This window comes from Genypterus blacodes, unplaced genomic scaffold, assembly GCF_046128005.1.
Source record: "Genypterus blacodes isolate CSIRO-AG114 ecotype Tasmania unplaced genomic scaffold, CSIRO-AGI_Gbla_v1 ptg000287l_1, whole genome shotgun sequence".
Taxonomy (NCBI): domain Eukaryota; kingdom Metazoa; phylum Chordata; class Actinopteri; order Ophidiiformes; family Ophidiidae; genus Genypterus; species Genypterus blacodes.
Window position 1 is genome coordinate 58260 of NW_027467078.1, and position 19392 is coordinate 77651.

General features: G+C 48.2%; 3 protein-coding genes across 3 annotated transcripts; 1 reads left to right on the forward strand and 2 right to left on the reverse strand.

The window, feature by feature from the left end:
- The first annotated feature begins 509 nt into the window (after window positions 1-509).
- Window positions 510-12358, forward strand: LOC142987970 (uncharacterized). Its single transcript, XM_076136959.1, has 10 exons — window positions 510-1153; window positions 1374-1580; window positions 1776-1994; window positions 4367-5219; window positions 6053-6224; window positions 6921-7290; window positions 7980-9114; window positions 9285-9345; window positions 10992-11196; window positions 11301-12358. Exons 1-10 carry the CDS (start codon window positions 982-984, stop codon window positions 12134-12136), a joined length of 4230 nt encoding a protein of 1409 aa, XP_075993074.1. The 5' UTR covers window positions 510-981; the 3' UTR covers window positions 12137-12358.
- On the reverse strand, window positions 5682-6691 carry lage3 (L antigen family member 3). Its single transcript, XM_076136957.1, has 3 exons — window positions 6587-6691; window positions 6049-6177; window positions 5682-5962 (listed from the first exon to the last, which is right to left on the reverse strand). Exons 1-3 carry the CDS (start codon window positions 6634-6636, stop codon window positions 5848-5850), a joined length of 294 nt encoding a protein of 97 aa, XP_075993072.1. The 5' UTR covers window positions 6637-6691; the 3' UTR covers window positions 5682-5847.
- LOC142987965 (complement component C7-like) lies at window positions 12054-18642 on the reverse strand. The gene is made up of 18 exons (XM_076136951.1): window positions 18432-18642; window positions 18033-18085; window positions 17844-17931; window positions 17615-17756; window positions 16597-16741; window positions 16191-16329; window positions 15993-16121; window positions 15645-15888; window positions 15430-15543; window positions 15185-15351; window positions 14754-14982; window positions 14456-14627; window positions 14283-14370; window positions 14043-14175; window positions 13772-13963; window positions 13539-13635; window positions 13148-13329; window positions 12054-12996 (listed from the first exon to the last, which is right to left on the reverse strand). Exons 1-18 carry the CDS (start codon window positions 18435-18437, stop codon window positions 12818-12820), a joined length of 2499 nt encoding a protein of 832 aa, XP_075993066.1. The 5' UTR covers window positions 18438-18642; the 3' UTR covers window positions 12054-12817.
- Between the last annotated feature and the right edge of the window lie 750 nt (window positions 18643-19392).

A 19392-nucleotide genomic window follows, 5' to 3' on the forward strand; every position in this document is an offset into this window, starting at 1 on the left:
ATGATTGATTATTAATGAGGCTCCATGTTGGAAAGATTCCATTCAATCACCTTAGTAAAGCAAAGTCGATATTCATTTTACACAAATTGTGGACGCACAAAGACATTTGTGCTGCTCCATGTTTGTGTATCTGGACATGAGTGTTTTTTATTTGAGTATTTATTAATTTGCTGTAAAGGTTTGTTAACTGTTCTACCACAGTGACATGTTGTTTTGTTTAAGTGTTGATGTTTTTAAATGAGCTATATTTACAATAAAATGATTTACTGTCAAGCTGAATTTTTGGTTTTTAACATAAACAGCATTTGTGCCGTAAAAAGTTACCATAGAGTGTGATCATGAATGCACCATAGAAGATCCAAGCTTCAAACCTGCACCTTGGTTCATGAAGAGCAGAAAATACCTTTATTAATCAATTAACCTTTATTTAAAAAAAAAAAAAAGGTGTGCTTTTAAAAGCAGACTTTTTTGAATGTGACATCATTCAGGAGATAAGTCGGGACCCTGCCGGACTCTGGAGCTCTGCTGTGAGCACAGAACCGCGACGCGACTCGTTTTAGACCCAGTGAGCTACTTTTATTTTGAAAAGGGAAACGCTTCCCCGGAAGCTACCGTCCTATTCGCGGTGCCTTCACGGTGTTCCGGAGGTTTCTCAACCCTTCGAGGGTCCTTCGCTTCTCCGTGATCGCTAAGCTAAGCTAAGCTAAAGCTCAAACCAGGATAACAAACCAGCTAGCGCGCTAACCTCGTCTCGTCGTGACGTCAGTGTTGTAGTTCTGTGGATGTTTCCGCTGTTTGCTGTCTTGTGTTTAATTGTGAATGACGTCATCTTGTAGCCTTGTTGTCCTCTCTTCGCACACAGTGAGCGTGTTCGTGTTAGCCTGCTAGCTTTGTAATCACGGACACATAAACGCATCTCAGCTCAGTGAGCCGCGGACTCATCAGCTGTTCATCAGCTGTTCTGTCGATAAAAGGGACCCCATGTCTGCGTTCCAAACCCTGAGAGCGCAGCTAAACGCGCGGATCTGTGCAGCTGTAGATGAGCTCCTCGGGCTGCTGGAGGAGGAATTCTCTCGGTCCGAACAGGAGAACGCTCGACTACGCAAACTGCTGTGCGAGGCCTCCAACCCGGAACTTCAGACACACACAGCAGGTTTGAGTCGCTACAGAAAGAAAACGATCAATTACATCACAGTTTAGCATAAAATCATCAACATTTGGCCGCTTTGTCATCTAAACTAATGTTTAAGTAAAAGTGTCCACCGCACCAAAACAAACTGACATTTCTGAACTGTTTCACCTCCACAGCCTGGCAGAACACAGGTGCGGGTTGTTTTATCATCTGTTTGTGTGTGTTTGTGTGCTTCATGCAGATGTTCAGCAGCCGGACCAGAAGGAGCCGGAGCCACCACATGTTAAAGAGGAAGAGGACGAATGCTGGATCAGCCAGGAGGAAGAGCAGACAAAGTTCACCGTCACGCTCGTCTCTGTGAAGAGTGAAGATGAAGAACAGAGTCAAACAGACGCTGATGGAGAGGAGGACTGTGGAGGACCAGGACCTGCCAGGAACCTAGATCCATGTAAATATAAACACATACACACACACAACCTTGAGAACAAAAAGCAAAGTAAAAGTGTAAAAGTGGCAGGCGCCTAGGAAACATCCAGCGCTCCTGATGCTCCTCTGCTGCCACATACAGAACCAACACCATGAGCCATAAAATGGTTGTCATACTGAATCAGGACATTTCTCAACTGTCTTTCTTGTGTTTCAGCGTTTCTTAGAGACATCCAGCGAGAGTGGAGCCCCTGCCTGGACCAGGAAGAGCCAGAGCACCCTCACATGGAAGAGGAGCTTAGCACCAGTGAGGAGAGAGAGCAGCTTTATGGTCTGGAGGAGGCCGAACTCACCAAGATCTGTGACAGACAGACAGCGGCAGAAGGTGATGAAGAGGACTCTGATGGACCTGAATCAGGCGCGAACGTAGATCAAGGTAGACATTTACAACCAGCTAGTGAGGAGGCTTCAGACTCTTCTGAAACTGAGGCAGAGTACAGCAAGAGTAACGGGAAGGAGAGGGGGCATCAGTCAGGCTTAGACAGTCAGAAGAATACAGAAGTGAATGTGAATAATAGCTGTGATACAGGAAACAACAAAGTGTTCAGCTGCTCTGAGTGTGATGCAACATTTAAATACAAGGATAATATGAAGATACACATGAGAATCCATGCAGGAGAGCAACCATTTAGTTGCTCTTTTTGCGGTAAGAACTTCATTTACGGTTCACATCTGAAGGAACACCTCAGAATCCACACAGGAGAGAAACCTTTTAGTTGTTCAGTTTGTGAAAAGAACTTCACTACAAATGGATATTTAAAGACGCACATGAGAAGCCACACAGGAGAGAGACCATTTAGTTGTTCCGTTTGTGGTAAAGATTTTACTTGTAGTGGACATCTGAAGGTACACCAGAGAATCCACACAGGAGAGAGACCATTTAGTTGCTCAGTTTGCAGCAGTACATTTAAAAGATCTGGAGCTCTAAAGGACCACATGAAAATCCACTCAGGAGGAAAGCTAGTTACTTTAGTCAGTTGCTCAATTTGTGGTAAAAACTTTACTCAAGGTGGAAATCTGAAGCTTCACATGAGAATCCATACAGGAGAGAAGCCATTTAGTTGCTCTGTTTGTGGGAAAAGTTTCACTTTAAATGGAACCTTAAAGACACACATGAGAAGCCATGGTGGGGAAAAACTGTTTAGTTGTTCTGAATGTGGTAAAGAATATACACAAAAACATAATTTGCTGAGTCACATGTCAACACACACTTAGGAGGAAACACGCAGCGGCTGTGTTTGGTTAGAGGCTCAGGATTGATTCCACAGCTGATTTTCTTCAAGCAAGTTTACGTAAACAGGCCCGAGGTCATGGATCTTCCTTGATACTGCTGGCCGCTGCTTTCCTCCCGGATGTACAAAGCTTCCTTCCTGCCCTTCATGTTCTTCTCTGAGCTCTGTGAATTGATACTATAATTGGACTTGCTTAGATATTTGTTGGTTGTGTTTACCTACTTCCTTGCATAGTGACATGAAAAAATGTCTTGTCATGTTGCTTTGTTGCTCTTTTGAACTGAGCTTCTGTATATTTACAGTAAAGTGATTAACCTTGGTTATGATTTTTGTATTATCTGTCTCAATAAAGGTGGATGTGGAAGATAAATATCTTGCTGTAAATGCATAATAAGCCGAAAAAGACCAATTAAAGCTCAAACCTAGTAATCTAACTCTTGAAGTTGATGCTGGACTGCACTTCTTAGCCCTCTAAGTTGCTGACTGCATTTATATAGCTGTGGAAATCTATCCATATGGTTTCAAAGGACCACGTTGAGCTGGATAGGGATTTAAGTTAAAATGTACAGTAATTGTAATGAATTCTTCTTCTGTATCTTTGCTTCTGTGGCGACTGATTTTCTCGTCCGTGAGATCAATCAACGTCCTTTCCTATTTTACTGAACGTATTAGTCCCAGTGAGGTGCTTTTATCTTTGTACTTTAGTTTGAAAAGGGAAATGCTTCACCGGAAGCTACCGTCCTATTCGCGGTGCCTTCGCGGTAGTCCGGAGGTTTATCAACCTTTTGTGAGTCCATCGCCTCTCCGCTTTCGATCCTCACTCAGTGTGAGCGAATCAATGTGCTGCTGCTCAGCTGTTTGTTCAGCGGTTATGCTAAGCTAAGCCAAGCTAAACTAAGCTAAGCTAAAGCTTTGACTCAAACCAGGATAACAAGCTAGCTAGCGCGCTAACCCCGTCTCGTCATGACGTCAGTGTTGTTGTAGCATCGTTTGATCCTCTCTTCGTACACAGTGAGCGTGTTCGTGTTAGCTTGCTAGCTTCGTAATCACGGACACATAAACGCATCTCAGCTCAGTGAGCCGCGAACTCATCAGCTGTTCATCAGCTGTTCTCTCACTAAAGCGTCTCCATGTCTGCGTTCCAAACCCTGAGAGCGCAGCTGAACGCGCGGCTCTGTGCGGCTGTAGATGAGCTCCTCGGGCTGCTGGAGGAGGAATTCTCTCGGTCCGAACAGGAGAACGCACGACTACGCAAACTGCTCTGCGACGCATCCAACCCGGAACTTCAGACACACACAGCAGGTTTGAGTTCTTGGTTTGAACAAAACCAGCAAAGTCTCTACACAATTCAGCAGCGACTCTCAAGCATGTCACATGATCTATGACACAATTTGATCAATGACAGATTTGCGTGATCATGTATTATTGTATAAAAACATTTGGCTGTTTTGTCCTCTAAACAAATATTGTAGTGTCCACAGAACCAAACTGATATTTCTTAACTATCATCATGCAGATGTTCAGCAGCTGGACCAGGAGGAGCCGAAGCCTCCACGCGTTAAAGAGGAGCAGGACAAATGCTGGATCAGCCAGGAGGAAGAGCAGCTTCATGGTGAGGAGGCGGATGATCAGACCAAGGTCATCTTCACTCTCGTCTCTGTGAAGAGTGAAGATCATGACGTTGAAGATCAACCATCAAAGCTTCGTCAAAGCAAACCTGAGGACAACACAGAGGCGGAGCTTCACGCAAGCAGCTCCTCTGAACACAGTAAGACAGGCGCTGATGGAGAGGAGGACTGTGGAGGACCAGGACCTGCCAGGAACTTGGATCCAGGTAGTCTCATACAACCACTGAGTGAGGATGAAGCTTCAGACTCCACTGAACCAGAAACTAAATACTGCAGAACTCTGAACAGACACATGAGAATCCACTCAGGAACAAAACAATTTAATTGTCCAGTTTGTGGTAAGAAATGTATCCATAGTGGACATCTGAAGGTTCACATGAGGACCCACACAGGTGAGAAACCCTTTAGTTGCTCAGTTTGTGGTAATAAATTCAATCAAGCTGCAAATCTGAAGGTCCACATGAGAATTCACACAGGTGAGAAGCCGTTTAGTTGCTCAGTTTGTGGGAACAACTTTGTTACAAATGGACAGTTAAACAGACACATGAGGACCCACACAGGAGAGAAACCCTTTACCTGCTCTGTCTGTGATCATAAATCTCTGTATAAAGAAAATCTGAAGAAACATATGAGAATTCACACAGGAGAGAAACCTTTCAGTTGCTCAGTTTGTGGCCATAAATCTCTGTATAAAGAACATCTGAATCGACATATGAGGAGCCACACAGGAGAAGCCAGTTAGTTGCTCAGTTTGTGCTCAGTAATGAAAATGTGTGTGAACAGGTAGAAACGTTCAGCTTCTCTGACTGTAGACAAAGAGTTACACAAAGACTTTGAAAACTTTTTGTCACTGCACCCATCATAGGAGATTTCTTGGCTATTTTATTTTATTTATTTAATTTTATTGCATTTTGAAATAAGATCTGATCTGTTAATGGCATTGGTTTTCCTTTATCCCACAAAGTATTTCAGTATGTTGTCGTTCCTCTCTGATGTATCTGAACAAAAATATATTTTAAGTTGAATAACAGTAAGAGACACTTCAGTAGTTTGGACTGGAACAAAATCTCCCAAGTTTTAGGGATTCATTCACTTTATTCCTCCCAGAAAAAGGGTGTGTGTGTGTGTGAGAGTGAGAGAGTGTGAGTAAAAGAGGTTATTTAATATTGTTTGTGCAATAGAAAGATCAGAGAGAGACTCACATTGTGATCTTTATGGAAAAATAAGGACAAATGTCTTTGCTGTTTAATTGAAAACCGACAATATTTATACAACACCAGATTCTTCCAACTTAAAAAATCTGCAAAACACAAAATAAGAGACTTAAACTCCATGTACAGGATCAGGACAGAGAGGTTTGATTGATGGGTCACTGAGCAACAGGGGGGCCGAACATCTCCATGGTCTCCATAACCAGAGAGAGATGATCCAGGAAAGAACTGACTGACACGCGGAGGACTCGGGCTTCATCTGCACTCCAGCCCCTGTAAAGAGGAGAAGAAGAAGAAGAGTTATATGTGTATGTGTGCGAGTGTGTGTGTGTGTGTGTGAGTGTGTCTCTCTCTCTTACACAGTCAGCGTGCTTCCACACACCGCCAGCTGTTTGCTGATGCCTCCTCTCCGGGGCTCTCGGTCTGGACTCAGCGCCTGCAGAGCGATGGAAGCCTCGCGAGAAGACGGGAAGGGAACATTCAGAGCACTACAGAGTCAAGGGAGCTGAAACTGGTAGAGGCTGAAAGCTTTCATGTGAGTTTACAGTTGATCCGTAGATGCTTAAGTAATGACGGACAATAAATCCGTGGATGTAAATTAATGCCCGATGTAACTTCGCTGTTTTAATGAGGTTTGTTTTAGCATAAAGTTGTTACACATACTAACGTTGAACAACTCGAAGCATACATCTGCTCTCTGAAACACGGATTAGAGTTCATAGTCGGTCTGTTTGTCTAAAATCCCGTGTTATTATAAATCTAAAGTATCGCGCCCGAGCTCAGAGAAGCCGAGCGCGCGCGTAAAGTGACACTCTCAGTAACTTTAAACCTTTCCGTCATCACAGGAAGGCGCCGATCAAACACAAAGTGACTCCACACAGACACGTTTAAGGATACAACTGCAGCTTCCCGGCTTCATGCTTCTGCTCCCCACCGACAGCCGCCATTTTGATTGTTTACTGGCGAGGAGACTTCTTCTTCTTCTGTTTCCAAATCGAAGCGCTGCCGCCCCCTACAGGTCAAAATCATAATGGCGTCCTCCGGAGATATAACGAGGCTCAGAGGAACCTTTTTACTACAAACATGTACAAAGTAGCGTTACTAAGAGCTGCTTCTTTCTTTTTAGGACATTATAGTGAATAATGAAGAGAGGAACACCTTAACTGTCCCGACAACCGAGCACCGCTGACGAACAAACCGACCCAGATGAGTACTTCTTCATTTTGTCCAGGTGGTGGCGCTAATGCACAGATTAGCTGGTCTGCCCTCTGGAATCAAACCACGAAGAAGAGCCTCCACGCTCTCCTTGCCGTGCACAGGAAGAAGCTTCAGATCAGCTGCATGTGGATCAATCTGCCTGAGTGCTGCGCGTTTTCACTCAGCGCACCATCGCCCGGTAGATACAGGAGCTAAAACACTGAGACGGACAGAAACGCAGCGCAGAGTTCGTGTCAAAATGTTAAAGTTCGAGATGTTGAGAGCGCAGATCCACGAGCGGCTCAGCGCGGCCGTGGATGAGATCCTCGGACTGTGTGAGAGGGCGATGGAGGAGGAATGTTCACGATCCCAGCGTGAGCGCTCGGAAGCTCCACACACAGCAGGTTGGTGTCCTGACGGGTAAACTCACACAGGCACACACAGGCACACGGTCAGTATCGATCTCCTTCATTGATCGATGCTTCACCTATACGATCAGTATTGGATTAATGGGAGTCACAGGGACAACACGATGTGATGAGGATTAGAGGCAAATGAACCAAAACTCCACAACACATTTCAAAATGGAAACCAACTAACAAATGAGTTTCGTTCCACATTCAGCTCAGACCAGCGTCCCCACTGCAGTGTTCTTGGACATAAAGACTCGTGAGACACGCAGGAGATGTTTCATTATAAACACAGCTGCTCATTTCTCTTGCTGTCCTGGAGACGTAAACATCTGGAGCCTGAAGAATGACGGCTCGGGTCTCCGCTCAGGCTGCTTTGTGTTCACTCTGCTGCTTAAACAAACTTCTCTCTGTTTGGATTCTCTCTCTGCATTATGGCTTCAGTCTGTATTTGATGTTCAGCATCTTCAATCTGATACTGTGAGAAGAATACATTTAGCAGGTAAATGTAATGATGGAGGCAGAGGAAGCTGATCTGAACCGTTTGTAGAAGAAGAAGACAACATGGTCTCTGTGTCTCTACAACATCTGTGCTACAAACACTGTGGACGCAAGGTGTACTCGCTTTAATGTGACATCATTTCTTCTCTGATTCTGTTTGTGCTCTTCTGTATTTCCTGCAGACATCCAGCAGCTGTTGGTGCAGCAGGAGTGGAGCCCCAGTTTGGACCAGGAGGAGCCAGAGTCTCCACACATTAAAGAGGAGCAGAAAGAACTCTGGAGCTGTGCAGAGCTTCATGGTGTGGAGGAGGCTGAGATCATTAAGGTCCCTGTGAAAAGTGAAGAAGATGGAAGGGAAGTTCAGTCCACACAGCTTCATCCAAACCAAACTGGAGACAACACAGAGGCAGAGCTTCTACCAAGCAGCTCAGTCCTTCAAATGAAGACAGAGACTGAAGGAGAGGACTGTGGAGGAGCAGACACCACCAGGAACTTTGATCCAGGTAGTCATTTACAACCAGCTGATCATGACGAGGCCTCAGACTCCTCTGAAACCGATGACTGGAAGAAGAGCAGGCCACCTCAGCCAGGCTTTGATCATCAGACAAAGAATACATTTCATATAAATAATAGAAGACGTAATTCTGGCAAGAAATCTCTTTGTTGCTCCGAGTGTGGTGTTACATTTAAATATAAGGAAAATCTGCAGAAACATTTGCGTACACACACAGGACTGTTGAGTAATTCCATTTGTAAAACCTCCACTCAAAGTGCACATCTGAAGGATCACTTTAAGATCCGAGGGAAGCCATTTAGTTGCTCAGTTTGTAGTAAACATTTTACTCAAAACATAGGTCTGAAGAGACACATGAGAATCCACACAGGGGAGAAGCCATTTATTTGCTCAGTTTGTGGCAAAAACTTTACCATAAGTGGAAACCTGAAGCTGCACATGAGAATCCACACAGGAGAGAAGCCACATAGTTGCTCAGTTTGTGGTAAATCCTTCATTGATAATGGAAACCTGAAGCGCCACATGCAGATCCACACAGGAGAGAAGCCACATCACTGCTCCGTTTGTGGTAAAGACTTCACCCAAGCTGGACAACTGAAGAACCACATGCAGATCCATACAGGAGAGAAGCCACATCACTGCTTCGTTTGTGGTAAAGACTTCACCCAAGCTGGACAACTGAAGAACCACATGCTAGTCCATACAGGAGAGAAGCCACATAGTTGCTCAGTTTGTGGTAGAAAGTTTACAATCAATGGAAATCTGAAGACACACATGAAAATCCACACTGCCACTAGAGTCCAGCAGGGAGACATGGATTGATTTGCATCACACTTGCGTATTAATATTCAGTAAACCAGAATGAATTTGGCCCAATTTCCCATCAGGTTCATAAGAATAATATTAGGTACATCACAATGACGATTATTATTTTATCTGTGTGCTTTGTGTATTTTGTGCTCCCTTGTTTCAGGAAGCTTTGGCCATGTAAGGCCTCTTCCTCACCGTCTGTCCTTCTCTCACAACCGGGACACGTATGTAGACACTGTTAATTTGTGAAGAAATAAAAGTCTACATTGTGTGAAGTTTGATTTAGTCTCCTTCATATTGCTTCCATTTGGGACAGGGCTTTAAAACAATACTTGTATTTTTTCTAAAGGACAGAAAGGAAGGCAGAAATTAAGACATCTTAGGAGAAATAGACCAATATGATTCTCTCCTAACTTGCAGGAATTGATCCTGGTGCGTTGTCGATGCTGCGTTTGAAATTCTAGTGCTCTTCATATGGAAACGATTGAACCAGGGACCGTTAGAGCTTCAGTCTTGTGCTCTCTCTCCCAAATCATTAATTGGACCAAAAATTGAATTTGCCCCAAACTTACAGAAAATGATCCTCGTGTTCCGCCGCTGCTGATTTTGAAAATTTTAGAGCTCTAGCTCTTAAATTGACCAAGGGCATGGTCACTGATGTCAATTGAGTCTACATGGTTACTGTCTTTTCATTTCAACTTCTTTGCTGGCTGTAGTTGGTTAATGATGCTGTTTTTTGTCCCTTTGTCTTTATTCACATGTACATCACACATCCTTGCTCTCTTCATTATTTTCCTGTCTCTTTTTTCCTTTTTCCCTTCTGTATGTATGTAATCATCTCAAACATATGTCCCATGAATGCATGGCAGGTGTTTTCTTCAATAAAAATAATCTTCCAAAAAAAGAAAAATGTCAGTTTGATCATGGACCAACATGGTAAAAACCCTTATCTTGGAAAAGGAAGAAACCACAGGTAAAATTACACACACAACTTCTGGAGGGCATGGAGATCCAATGATCTGACTTTAGTGCAAATTAAAATTTTGGTCATATTATCCTAAAACGACAGTGTAACCATGGACCAAATTGTTCGTGTTTGTAAAAAGCCCATATATCTGGAAAGGAATGAGCTAGAGCGCCAGAATTTCCTCTCTCAGCTTCTGTCATCACATTTCTATGTTGGAGTTTATATCAAATTGGCCAATATAAGATGAATTAGGTAGAATTGGTAAGTTTATCCTGCTGCTCACTGATTTAACCTTTTTTCAATTACAAAAGTATTTGTAATAAACCAAGAGGGAAGACAGGAGAGGGGAGGAGGAAGAGGAGGTACGTGAGAGGAAGATTTTAGCTGGTCACCTCCTCGTCTGGTTTTGTTCATGGCCTTGCTCCATCTCTCCATCACTTTGTGGGGCTTTAGATGCTGCGTGTCTTCTAGCGCTCTAGGACTTTTATCTTGGAAATCAAAACGTCAACCGGACGTGGCGTCACACACACAGCTCATCCCCGCACAGCCGTAAACTCCTCAATGAACCTGTCTGTCGTGAGTCTAGTTCTTATCGTTTGATCATCTTCACGTTCGGATCGATCGATCTGAATATCGACGAGCCGACAGCGAAGAGAAGTTAGAGACGCAAACATCACGACTCAGCGCGTAGCTTAGCTTAGCGTGCTAGCTGGAGACACAAACATAACATGGCTGTAATGTGTGACTGACGGAGAAGAAACGGGCTGCAAAGTGAACATGGACGTGTTATAAATGTCTGAGTGGACTGTTGGACGCTGTCTGTCCTCTGCGTGTCTCCCGGTCGTGGACTGAAGCTAAGCTAAGCTACTGAAGCTAAATCAACACATACATCATTGAAGTTAGCTAACCTTAGCTCGGAAAAACACAACAACGATGACTGAAAGATTCCGCCGCGTCGAACCGTCTAAAGTCCAAATGCTGCGGGTTCAGGTGACTGAGCGGCTGAGCGCGGCGGTGGAGGAGATCCTGGACCTGTTTGAGAGCGCGATGCTGGAATATGAGGAGGAATTCTGTCGACCCGAGAAGGAAAACAGACCGAGGAGAGCAGGTCGGATCACTTTCATCCCTTTAAAGAATCAGTCTGCCGCTGCATCATAACAATAATCATGCTAATGGAAATGGTGAATATGAATTGTTGTTTGTGCTTTTCAGGACTTACAGCAGACCCCCCTCAGCTGCTGGTTCAGGGACTGTGGAGCCCCGGTTTGGACCAGGAGGAGCCAGAGTTCCCACACATCAAGGAGGAGCAGGAGGAGCTGTGGAGCGGCGGTCAGGACACAGAGCAGCTTCACGAGATCACCACCTTCCCCTCTGTCCCTCTGAAGAGTGAACACGCTCACGTTCAGCCCCCACAGCATCACCTGAGTCACACTGAGGGGCGACAGGAGGGGCCTCCCTCCGGCAGCTCCACTGAACCGAGCCCATCAGAAGCCTACGGAGACGACGACTGCGGTGGAGCAGAACCGGCCGGGCGCTTCGGTCCGGGCAGTCCCTCGGTCCCGGCTAGCGAGGGCTCCTCTGAACGTGAGGCTGAAGATAGTGAGGAGGAGGGGAAGGAGACCAGGGAGCCTCAGGCGGGTCTGAACCGGACTCACGACGTCAGCATCAGTGAGATGGGATACAACACAGGGAAGAACTCCTTCAGATGCTCCGTGTGCGGCGTCACAATAAAACACAAGGGGAACCTGAGGAGACACTTCAGGATCCACACGGGCGAGAGACCGTTCAGCTGCTCCGTCTGTGGCAAAAACTTTACTCAAAGAACATATCTGAAGGAACACGTCAGAATACACACCGGCGAGAAACCCTTTAGTTGCTCCTTTTGTAGTAAAACCTTTAAACAAAGTGCACAGCTGAGGCTACACACCCGGACACACACCGGAGAGAAACCCTTTAACTGCTCCGTTTGTGGTAAAAGCTTTATTCAAGGTCCGCACCTGAAGTCCCACATGAGGATCCACACCAAGAAGGAACTGTTCAGCTTGTAGAGATCAAAGGTTCACACATAAAGACACAAACATGCAGATCCTCCTCCTCTCAGCTGTGGAGATGAAACCGACACACTTCCTGTTTATGCGGAGTGCTTTTCACGCAAACAATTACAACAACGCAGCAGACCTACACAGATACACAACAGAGCAGAACACAGCCTCAGCTGGTTGATCCTGAGAAGGTGGAGACTCACACACCTTCAGTGGCATCATCTTCATCATCATCATTACCATCATCATCACCATCATACTATCTGCAGCTTCTGACACTTTTACTCTTCAGTCAAACACAAAGCTTGTTTGTTTGTTTCTTCTTCTCAGCTCATTTTCATTAACCTCTTCATGACTTGTTTCATTAAACAAAACTATTAAAAACATTTTGAGAGCCGTTTGCTTTATTAAGTTTGAATTACAGAAACACTTTGGCTCAGGTTCATGTTAGTGAGGCATGAAGCTGAGTGTTTACAGTGTTCAAGTGTTGGTATCTACAGTATGTACATGGGATGCGCGTGTTGAGACTAACATGTGACCCTAGCGTGTGGAGACTAACATGATCTTAGCGTGTTGAGACTAACATGTGACCTTAGCGTGTTGAGACTAACATGTGATCTTAGCGTGTTGAGACTAACATGTGACCTTAGCGTGTTGAGACTAACGTGACCTTAGCGTGTTCTGGATCTACTCCTCACAGGCCTGGATGCTGATCACCTTCACCGCCTCTCCGCTGCACCTGTGGATCCCGGCCTCACACTCGCTCATTGTTATCGCAACGCTGCTATTGGCAGGGATGACGCACAAGGGGGCGGAGTCTGTGAGGCACTGGCTCACACTCTGGCACACACACTTTGATGCTGAGCCTGAGAAACACATTCACAGAGTTACAGAGTCAGAACACAGCAGCTTCACATCACTGTGTGTGTGTGTGTGTGTGTGTGTGTGTGTGTGTGTGTGTGTGTGTGTGTGTGTGTGCGCGTGCGCGTGCGTGCGTGTGTGCGTGCGCAGACTCACCGTCACAGGCGCTCCCTGGCCGGCAGGTCTCACAGGAAGTGAACGTCTCTTGGGGCCAATCACACTCTCTGTCGTCGACCAGAGTGAAGCTCCGCCCTAAACAGCGCAGAGCTCCCAGCTGACAGACGCCCAGCAGGCGGGTTTGGTCCGAGCCGATCCTGGCACACAACCGCAACGAGGTCCTGCAAGCAGCGTACATACGTGTGTGTGTGTGGAGAGAACACACACTCCTAACAGCTCCACAGAGATCCTGCTACATTGTGTTGTGATCCAGTCTTGGTATCTTAGTTTGGATCCGACACGGACACACAGAACTATGAAAATATTAACCCTCTGTGGTCAAACCTAAATGTGTGTGTGTGTGTGTGTGGAGGTCAGAGGTCACACTCACTGGCACTGGGCAGGCATCATGCACACACACTCTTTCTCTCCCCGGCTCTCCCACGGGCGACACCTCAGGTCAGACAGAGGAGCCGTGGGCGTCGGTGCTGAGAGGAGACACAGAGCAGCAGGAGGCGTCAGACCAGCACAGGAGAGGCAAAACATAACAGAGGTGCAGAAACTCATGACCGTGCAGCTGAGTGAGAACACGAGCTCATTGGGTTTTGTCCTGCTGGTCCTCACCTTGCCTGCAGGTGGCGCCGCTGGTTGAAGGAGACCACTGCAGGCTGGGGCTGCACATGCTCGCCGTCACGTCGCCCTGCAGCGTCTGGCCCTCTGGACACCTCAGGGACACGGAGTCGCCGATGTCGTAGGTGGCTTTGGTGGGCGTGGCCATCACGCCGCCGATCAGAGGAGGAACCCCGCACGTGGAACCTGCATGATGAAGAAGAGTCAGAGTGAAAGGAGGAAGACAGGCAGCAGCTCCTGCAGAGGGAGGATGAGGTCACCGTACCTTTGCACTGCATGGCTCCTCCCCTCCAGCTCTGAGCCGCCGTGCACTCGGCCACGCCCTCGCCGCTCAGGAAGTGTCCCTCGATACAGGAGTACTGGACTGAGTGTCCTACCAGGTAGAAGTCTTTGGGATTCTACGAGAACAGAAGGTGAAACATCGAGTTTGTAACTGAGAGCGACGAGCGGAGAGGAAGATGTTTAAGGCAAAACCTGAGAAAGAACTCTGGAGCTGAAGCCTCACCAGGATGAATCCGTTGCGGAGGTTTGGCGGAGGTCCACAGGTCTTTGGAGGCTTCACAGAGAGACCGAAGCACTGAGGCTCCATCGTCCTGGGACAGGAGAACAGAGACGGGACTCAGAGGTCACCTGAGGTGTGTTGTGTGTTGTGTGTTGTGTGTTGTGTGTGTTTCTCACTGCAGGTGCTGCAGGTCCGGGTCTTCGCAGGTCTTCCCCTCCTGGCCCGGCCCGATGCAGTGCAGACCTCCTGGGCCGGGGGCCGGGTTGTTGCAGACGCGGGTCCTCGACCTTTGACCTCCAGAGCAGGATCCCCAAGAGGACCAACAGCTCCAGCTGCCATGAGTCACTCCTGAGAGGAAACCAGAGACGTGACGGGGAGAAGACGTTTCATTGGTTTGCTCATAAAGAGATCGTATGTTAGAGCCGCTCCTCCCTGGTGGAGGTATGAACACTCCTGTCCGTCCCGCTCTCTGACCTGGCTGCTCTCCGATGGCGTTCCCTTGCTCACACGCCGCCCCAGACGTTCCCTCCCTGCAGACGCAGAAGCAGCTGCGGTCCGTCAGCACCGGCCGCCCGTTGTTGCTGCAGGGCCGGCAGTGACAGGCGTCCTCCTGGGACAGACGCTCCTCCAGGGCCCGGGCCAGGTGGAGACGCTTCAGACCGGCACACTGCACCTCCTTCACCAGCTCATACAGAGGACGCAGCTGTGAGAGGGCAGAGGGCAGAGGGCAGGGGTCAGGGGTCAGGGGTCATTCACAGAAGAAGTGGTAGAATAAGGATCTATATTGATGGATGGATGGATTGATTGATTGATTGATTGATCTATTAGCTCACTGACAGTCCTAACTGAGCCGCATCATCCTAAAGTGTTTTCACTCAGACAGCTGTGGTGTGTAGCGTCCTCACCTTCATGCTGACGACCTCAGGCAGGTCTCTGACCGAGGCGGCCCAGTTGTCGTAGATTTCTCCGTTGGCCTCGGGCCGGTCCAGATCCAGAACAGACAGGGGGGCGATGAAGGCCGGGTCGCCGCCCTGCACCTTCACCTTAATATCCGCCGTTTTCCCAGCGCTTCCTGTGAGGGGGCGACAGAGGAGACGAGGGCTCAGCGGAGGCTCAGGTGCGTCCCGGTGACCTCAGTCACTCTGCTCACCCTCTCTGGACGCCAGCGCCTTGGTCAGCTTCTCACACACCGTCTTGACTTTCTTCCTGAAGAGGCGGCGCTTGACTTTCCTCCAGCACCTCTGGTACTCCATGTTTGTCGTACCTTTAAACAACCAGACAGAAAGAAAATCACCCCAGCTGTCAGAGGTCAAGGTGGCCCTGACCCTGACCCTGACCCTGACCCTGACCCGGGTCTGGACTCACTGCTGGACGCAAAGGCCTTCTGGTCAAACTCCAGCAGAGCCTTGTACTCCCCGCCCAGCGCGCCCTCAGAGATGTAGTGTGTGCCGAACGTCTGCAGCAGCTGCCCGTACGCAGAGGGGTCGTAGGTCAACGGCAGAGAGGTCAAGGCCTTCCAGAAGCCCTCAGACAGGGCCAGGCGCTCCGGGGCCGAGTTCTGGAACTGGGCCAGCTCCACTTTGTTCTTCAGGATCAGAACTCTGTGGGACTGAAAGAGAAGGAAGGCAGGTTCAGCGTTCCTCGGCCTCCCTCGCTGATGAGCTGATAGTGATGTGCCTGCAGGTGACATCATAGTGGGCGGAGCTGCGTTACCTTCTTGTCGCTGAGCTCTTTGTGGAAGGAGCGGCGGTCGTGTCCAAACAGAGCGTTGGAGGTGATGTGCTGCACGTAGGACCAGGAGCTGTCGTACGACTCGTCACTCGCCTCGTTATCCACCGACACCTGCAGGGGGCGCCACTGTGTTTACATCAGAGGGCAACGACACGTTTACACTTCAGTTTGAGTGCAGACCTGGAAGCTGTAGCTGAGGAGGTTCTGAGGCAGCCTGAAGAAGAGACGGTGATCGCCACTGAACAACTTCCTGCACTGACCGCCAAAGCTCAACGTGTTGAGGACAGAAGAACGCAGAGAGCCAGAGAGCACGTCGTACCTACACACACACACACACACACACACACACACACACACACACACACACACACACACACACACACACACACACACACGCACACACACACACGCACACACTTCCTGTCAGGACGTGTTGATTCAGCAGCTACACACCCATCTTCACACACATGAGCTTGCCTGTGTGTGTGTCTCTCTCTCTCTCTGAACGTGTGTGTGTGCATGTGTGTGTGTGTGTGTGTGCGTGTGTGTGTGTGTGTGTGTGTGTGTGTGTGTGTGTGTGTCTCACCCTCGGCCCGTCAGCTCAGAGTTTGGTGGCGTCTTGTCGATGTCACAGGTCTCGTGTCGTCCTGTCTCACTGCAGCCCCTCTCGTCCAGACCGTCCTCACAGTCCTGATCCCCGTCACACACCAGAGAGCGGCTGATACACTGACCTGCAACACGGGACACACACAGGGACACACACAGGGACACACACAGGGACACACAGGGACACACACAGGGACACACACAGGGACACACACAGGGACACACACAGGGACACACAGGGACACACACAGGGACACACACAGGGACACACAGGGACACACACAGGGACACACACAGGGACACACACAGGGACACACACAGGGACACACAGGGACACACACAGGGACACACAGGGACACACACAGGGACACACACAGGGACACACACAGGGACACACAGGGACACACACAGGGACACACAGGGACACACACAGGGACACACACAGGGACACACACAGGGACACACAGGGACACACACAGGGACACACACAGGGACACACACAGGGACACACAGGGACACACACAGGGACACACACAGGGACACACACAGGGACACACACAGGGACACACAGGGACACACACAGGGACACACAGGGACACACACAGGGACACACACAGGGACACACACAGGGACACACACAGGGACACACAGGGACACACACAGGGACACACACAGGGACACACAGGGACACACAGGGACACACACAGGGACACACACAGGGACACACACAGGGACACACACAGGGACACACACAGCGACACACAGGGACACACACAGGGACACACAGGGACACACACAGGGACACACAGGGACACACACAGGGTCAGAAACCAGTTATGGAGCTTTGGCTCATTCAAAGGCGTTGATGTACTGAATTTTCTGCCCTTCTTTGGTGTGTGTGTGTGTGTGTGTGTGTGTGTGTGTGTGTGTGTGTGTGTGTGTGTGTGTGTGTGTGTGTGTGTGTGTGTGTGTGTGTGTGTGTGTGTGTGTGTGTGTACCTGAGGTGCAGGTGAATCTGTCTCCACAGCCCAGCTGCAGGGGACACGGCTGCTGGGGGACGCAGGCGGCCGTGTCCCAGGCGTCTCCTGGACACGCCGCCCCTCCGTACTGAGCCGGCACCTCCACATGCCGGCTACGCACCTGAAGGGGCGGAGCAGAGAGTGTGTGTGTGTGTGAGGAAGGTGACACCACACACACACACACACACACACACACACACACACGTACCTTGGTCCTGGTGCAGCCGTCACACTCAGACCAGCCGGCGTACGGAGCCCACCTGCAGCTCACTGGGGTCTGACTGCTCACACACACACTGACAAGCACACACATCTCTCAGGTCAATCACTGATCTGTTTCTGCTGTGCTTTGAGTTCAGAGGTGCAGGAGAGAGAGAGAGAGAGAGAGAGAACGTACCAAAGAGAGACGAGGAAGAGGAGAAGAGACCTCCAAGCTTCAGCCAGAGACACCTGAGGACAGAGAGAGAGACAGACAGACAGACAGACAGACAGACAGAGAGGGAGAGAGGGAGAGAGGGAAGACTTGCATGTCAATAACATCGTAAAATCAATCAAAAAGAAAACAGGGAAATATAAAATGGATGAGACTTCAAATAAGATGTAAGAAGAAGAAAAGGAGACAGAATAATGGGAATAAGAGAAATAACGCCTTTAACCTTTCAGCCTCGAGTGACGACTGTGTGTGTGTGTGTGTGTGTGTGTGTGTGTGAGTGTTTGTAAAGCCCGACAGCAGCAGCAGTTTGTGCCAAATGCATTTTGAAACAATATTCTAAATGAATGTGAAGCAGCAGTTTACCTTCATGATGTGAGCGTCTGTGTGTCCTGCTCCTCTCCAGATGTTTGGACCTCAGGATCATATAATCGGCTCAGGGAGAGATTACTCAACACCCAAACTGAGTTCAGGAATTTCCCTGGTTGGCGAAACTTTTTAAGCTGCCCAGCGACACACAGAGACGCACGGACACACAGAGAGACACACACAGAGAGCCACGGCACGTCTGCCAGCATGTGTGTGTGTGTGTGTGTGTGTGTGTGTGTGTGTGATTCCAGTCAGATCTGGATCAGGCTGTTTGCTCTGTGATCTGTCAGGACAGCCTGGACTCATCAACAGTTGTGTAATAATGGGTTTTTTCATGGATACGAGGCAGGAGTGTGTGTGTGTGTGTGTGTGTGTGGTGGCTGCTTCATGTGTTTGACCATTGACTCATCTTCTGACATGTTCATGTTCTGACTCTTCAGTTTGGACTTAAATGTAACGATCATAACTCCTGACTTTATTAAGTTCGTGTTTATTTTCATGTTTGATTCAATCTTACACCAACATGAAGGCCGTCACTGCCCTCTGGTGGGGGGGAACGGTACTGCCCCGCCTCAGCTCAGCCACAGATTAGTTTCATCTGAAGCTTTTAATGACTTAACTTAAAACAAGTTCAGATTGTTTAAGTCTTTTTTAACAGTACACATTGAGCTGTTTGTTGTTGTTGTTGTTGTTGATGATGATGATGATGGTGAGTCCTGAACGTTCTCACGGAGAAACAGAGCGACATGTTGACTAAATCAGCTAAAATTAATTTATTACTTAGTAATTATGAGTTTGTTTCCCTTTGAAACGCAGTGGACAAAAAATCAGAAACTCGTATAATGTTAAATACAAACCTAAAGAGCGGAAACTAAAGTCCTGAACGAGTCTGATGTTTACCTGAGGAGGGAGGGAGGGGCAGCTAGCATGTTAGCATGTTAGCAAACATGAGAACAGT

Bases quoted from the DNA above. Each gene is read 5' to 3' on its own strand.
- LOC142987970 (XM_076136959.1), top strand. From the start codon at position 982: ATGTCTGCGTTCCAAACCCTGAGAGCGCAGCTAAACGCGCGGATCTGT. The intron at 1,581-1,775 runs GTAAATATAAAC...CTTGTGTTTCAG, and splicing joins TGCCAGGAACCTAGATCCAT to CGTTTCTTAGAGACATCCAG. The intron at 6,225-6,920 runs GTGAGTTTACAG...CATTTTGTCCAG, and splicing joins TAGAGGCTGAAAGCTTTCAT to GTGGTGGCGCTAATGCACAG.
- lage3 (XM_076136957.1), bottom strand. From the start codon at position 6,636: ATGGCGGCTGTCGGTGGGGAGCAGAAGCATGAAGCCGGGAAGCTGCAG. The intron at 6,178-6,586 runs GTATCCTTAAAC...TTGACTCTGTAG, and splicing joins GAAGCCGGGAAGCTGCAGTT to TGCTCTGAATGTTCCCTTCC. The intron at 5,963-6,048 runs GTAAGAGAGAGA...TCCTCTTTACAG, and splicing joins TGTGGAAGCACGCTGACTGT to GGGCTGGAGTGCAGATGAAG.
- LOC142987965 (XM_076136951.1), bottom strand. The intron at 17,932-18,032 runs GTACGTTCTCTC...TGTGCTTGTCAG, and splicing joins CTCTTCCTCGTCTCTCTTTG to TGTGTGTGTGAGCAGTCAGA. The intron at 13,636-13,771 runs GTGAGGACCAGC...GTCTCCTCTCAG, and splicing joins CGGCGCCACCTGCAGGCAAG to CACCGACGCCCACGGCTCCT.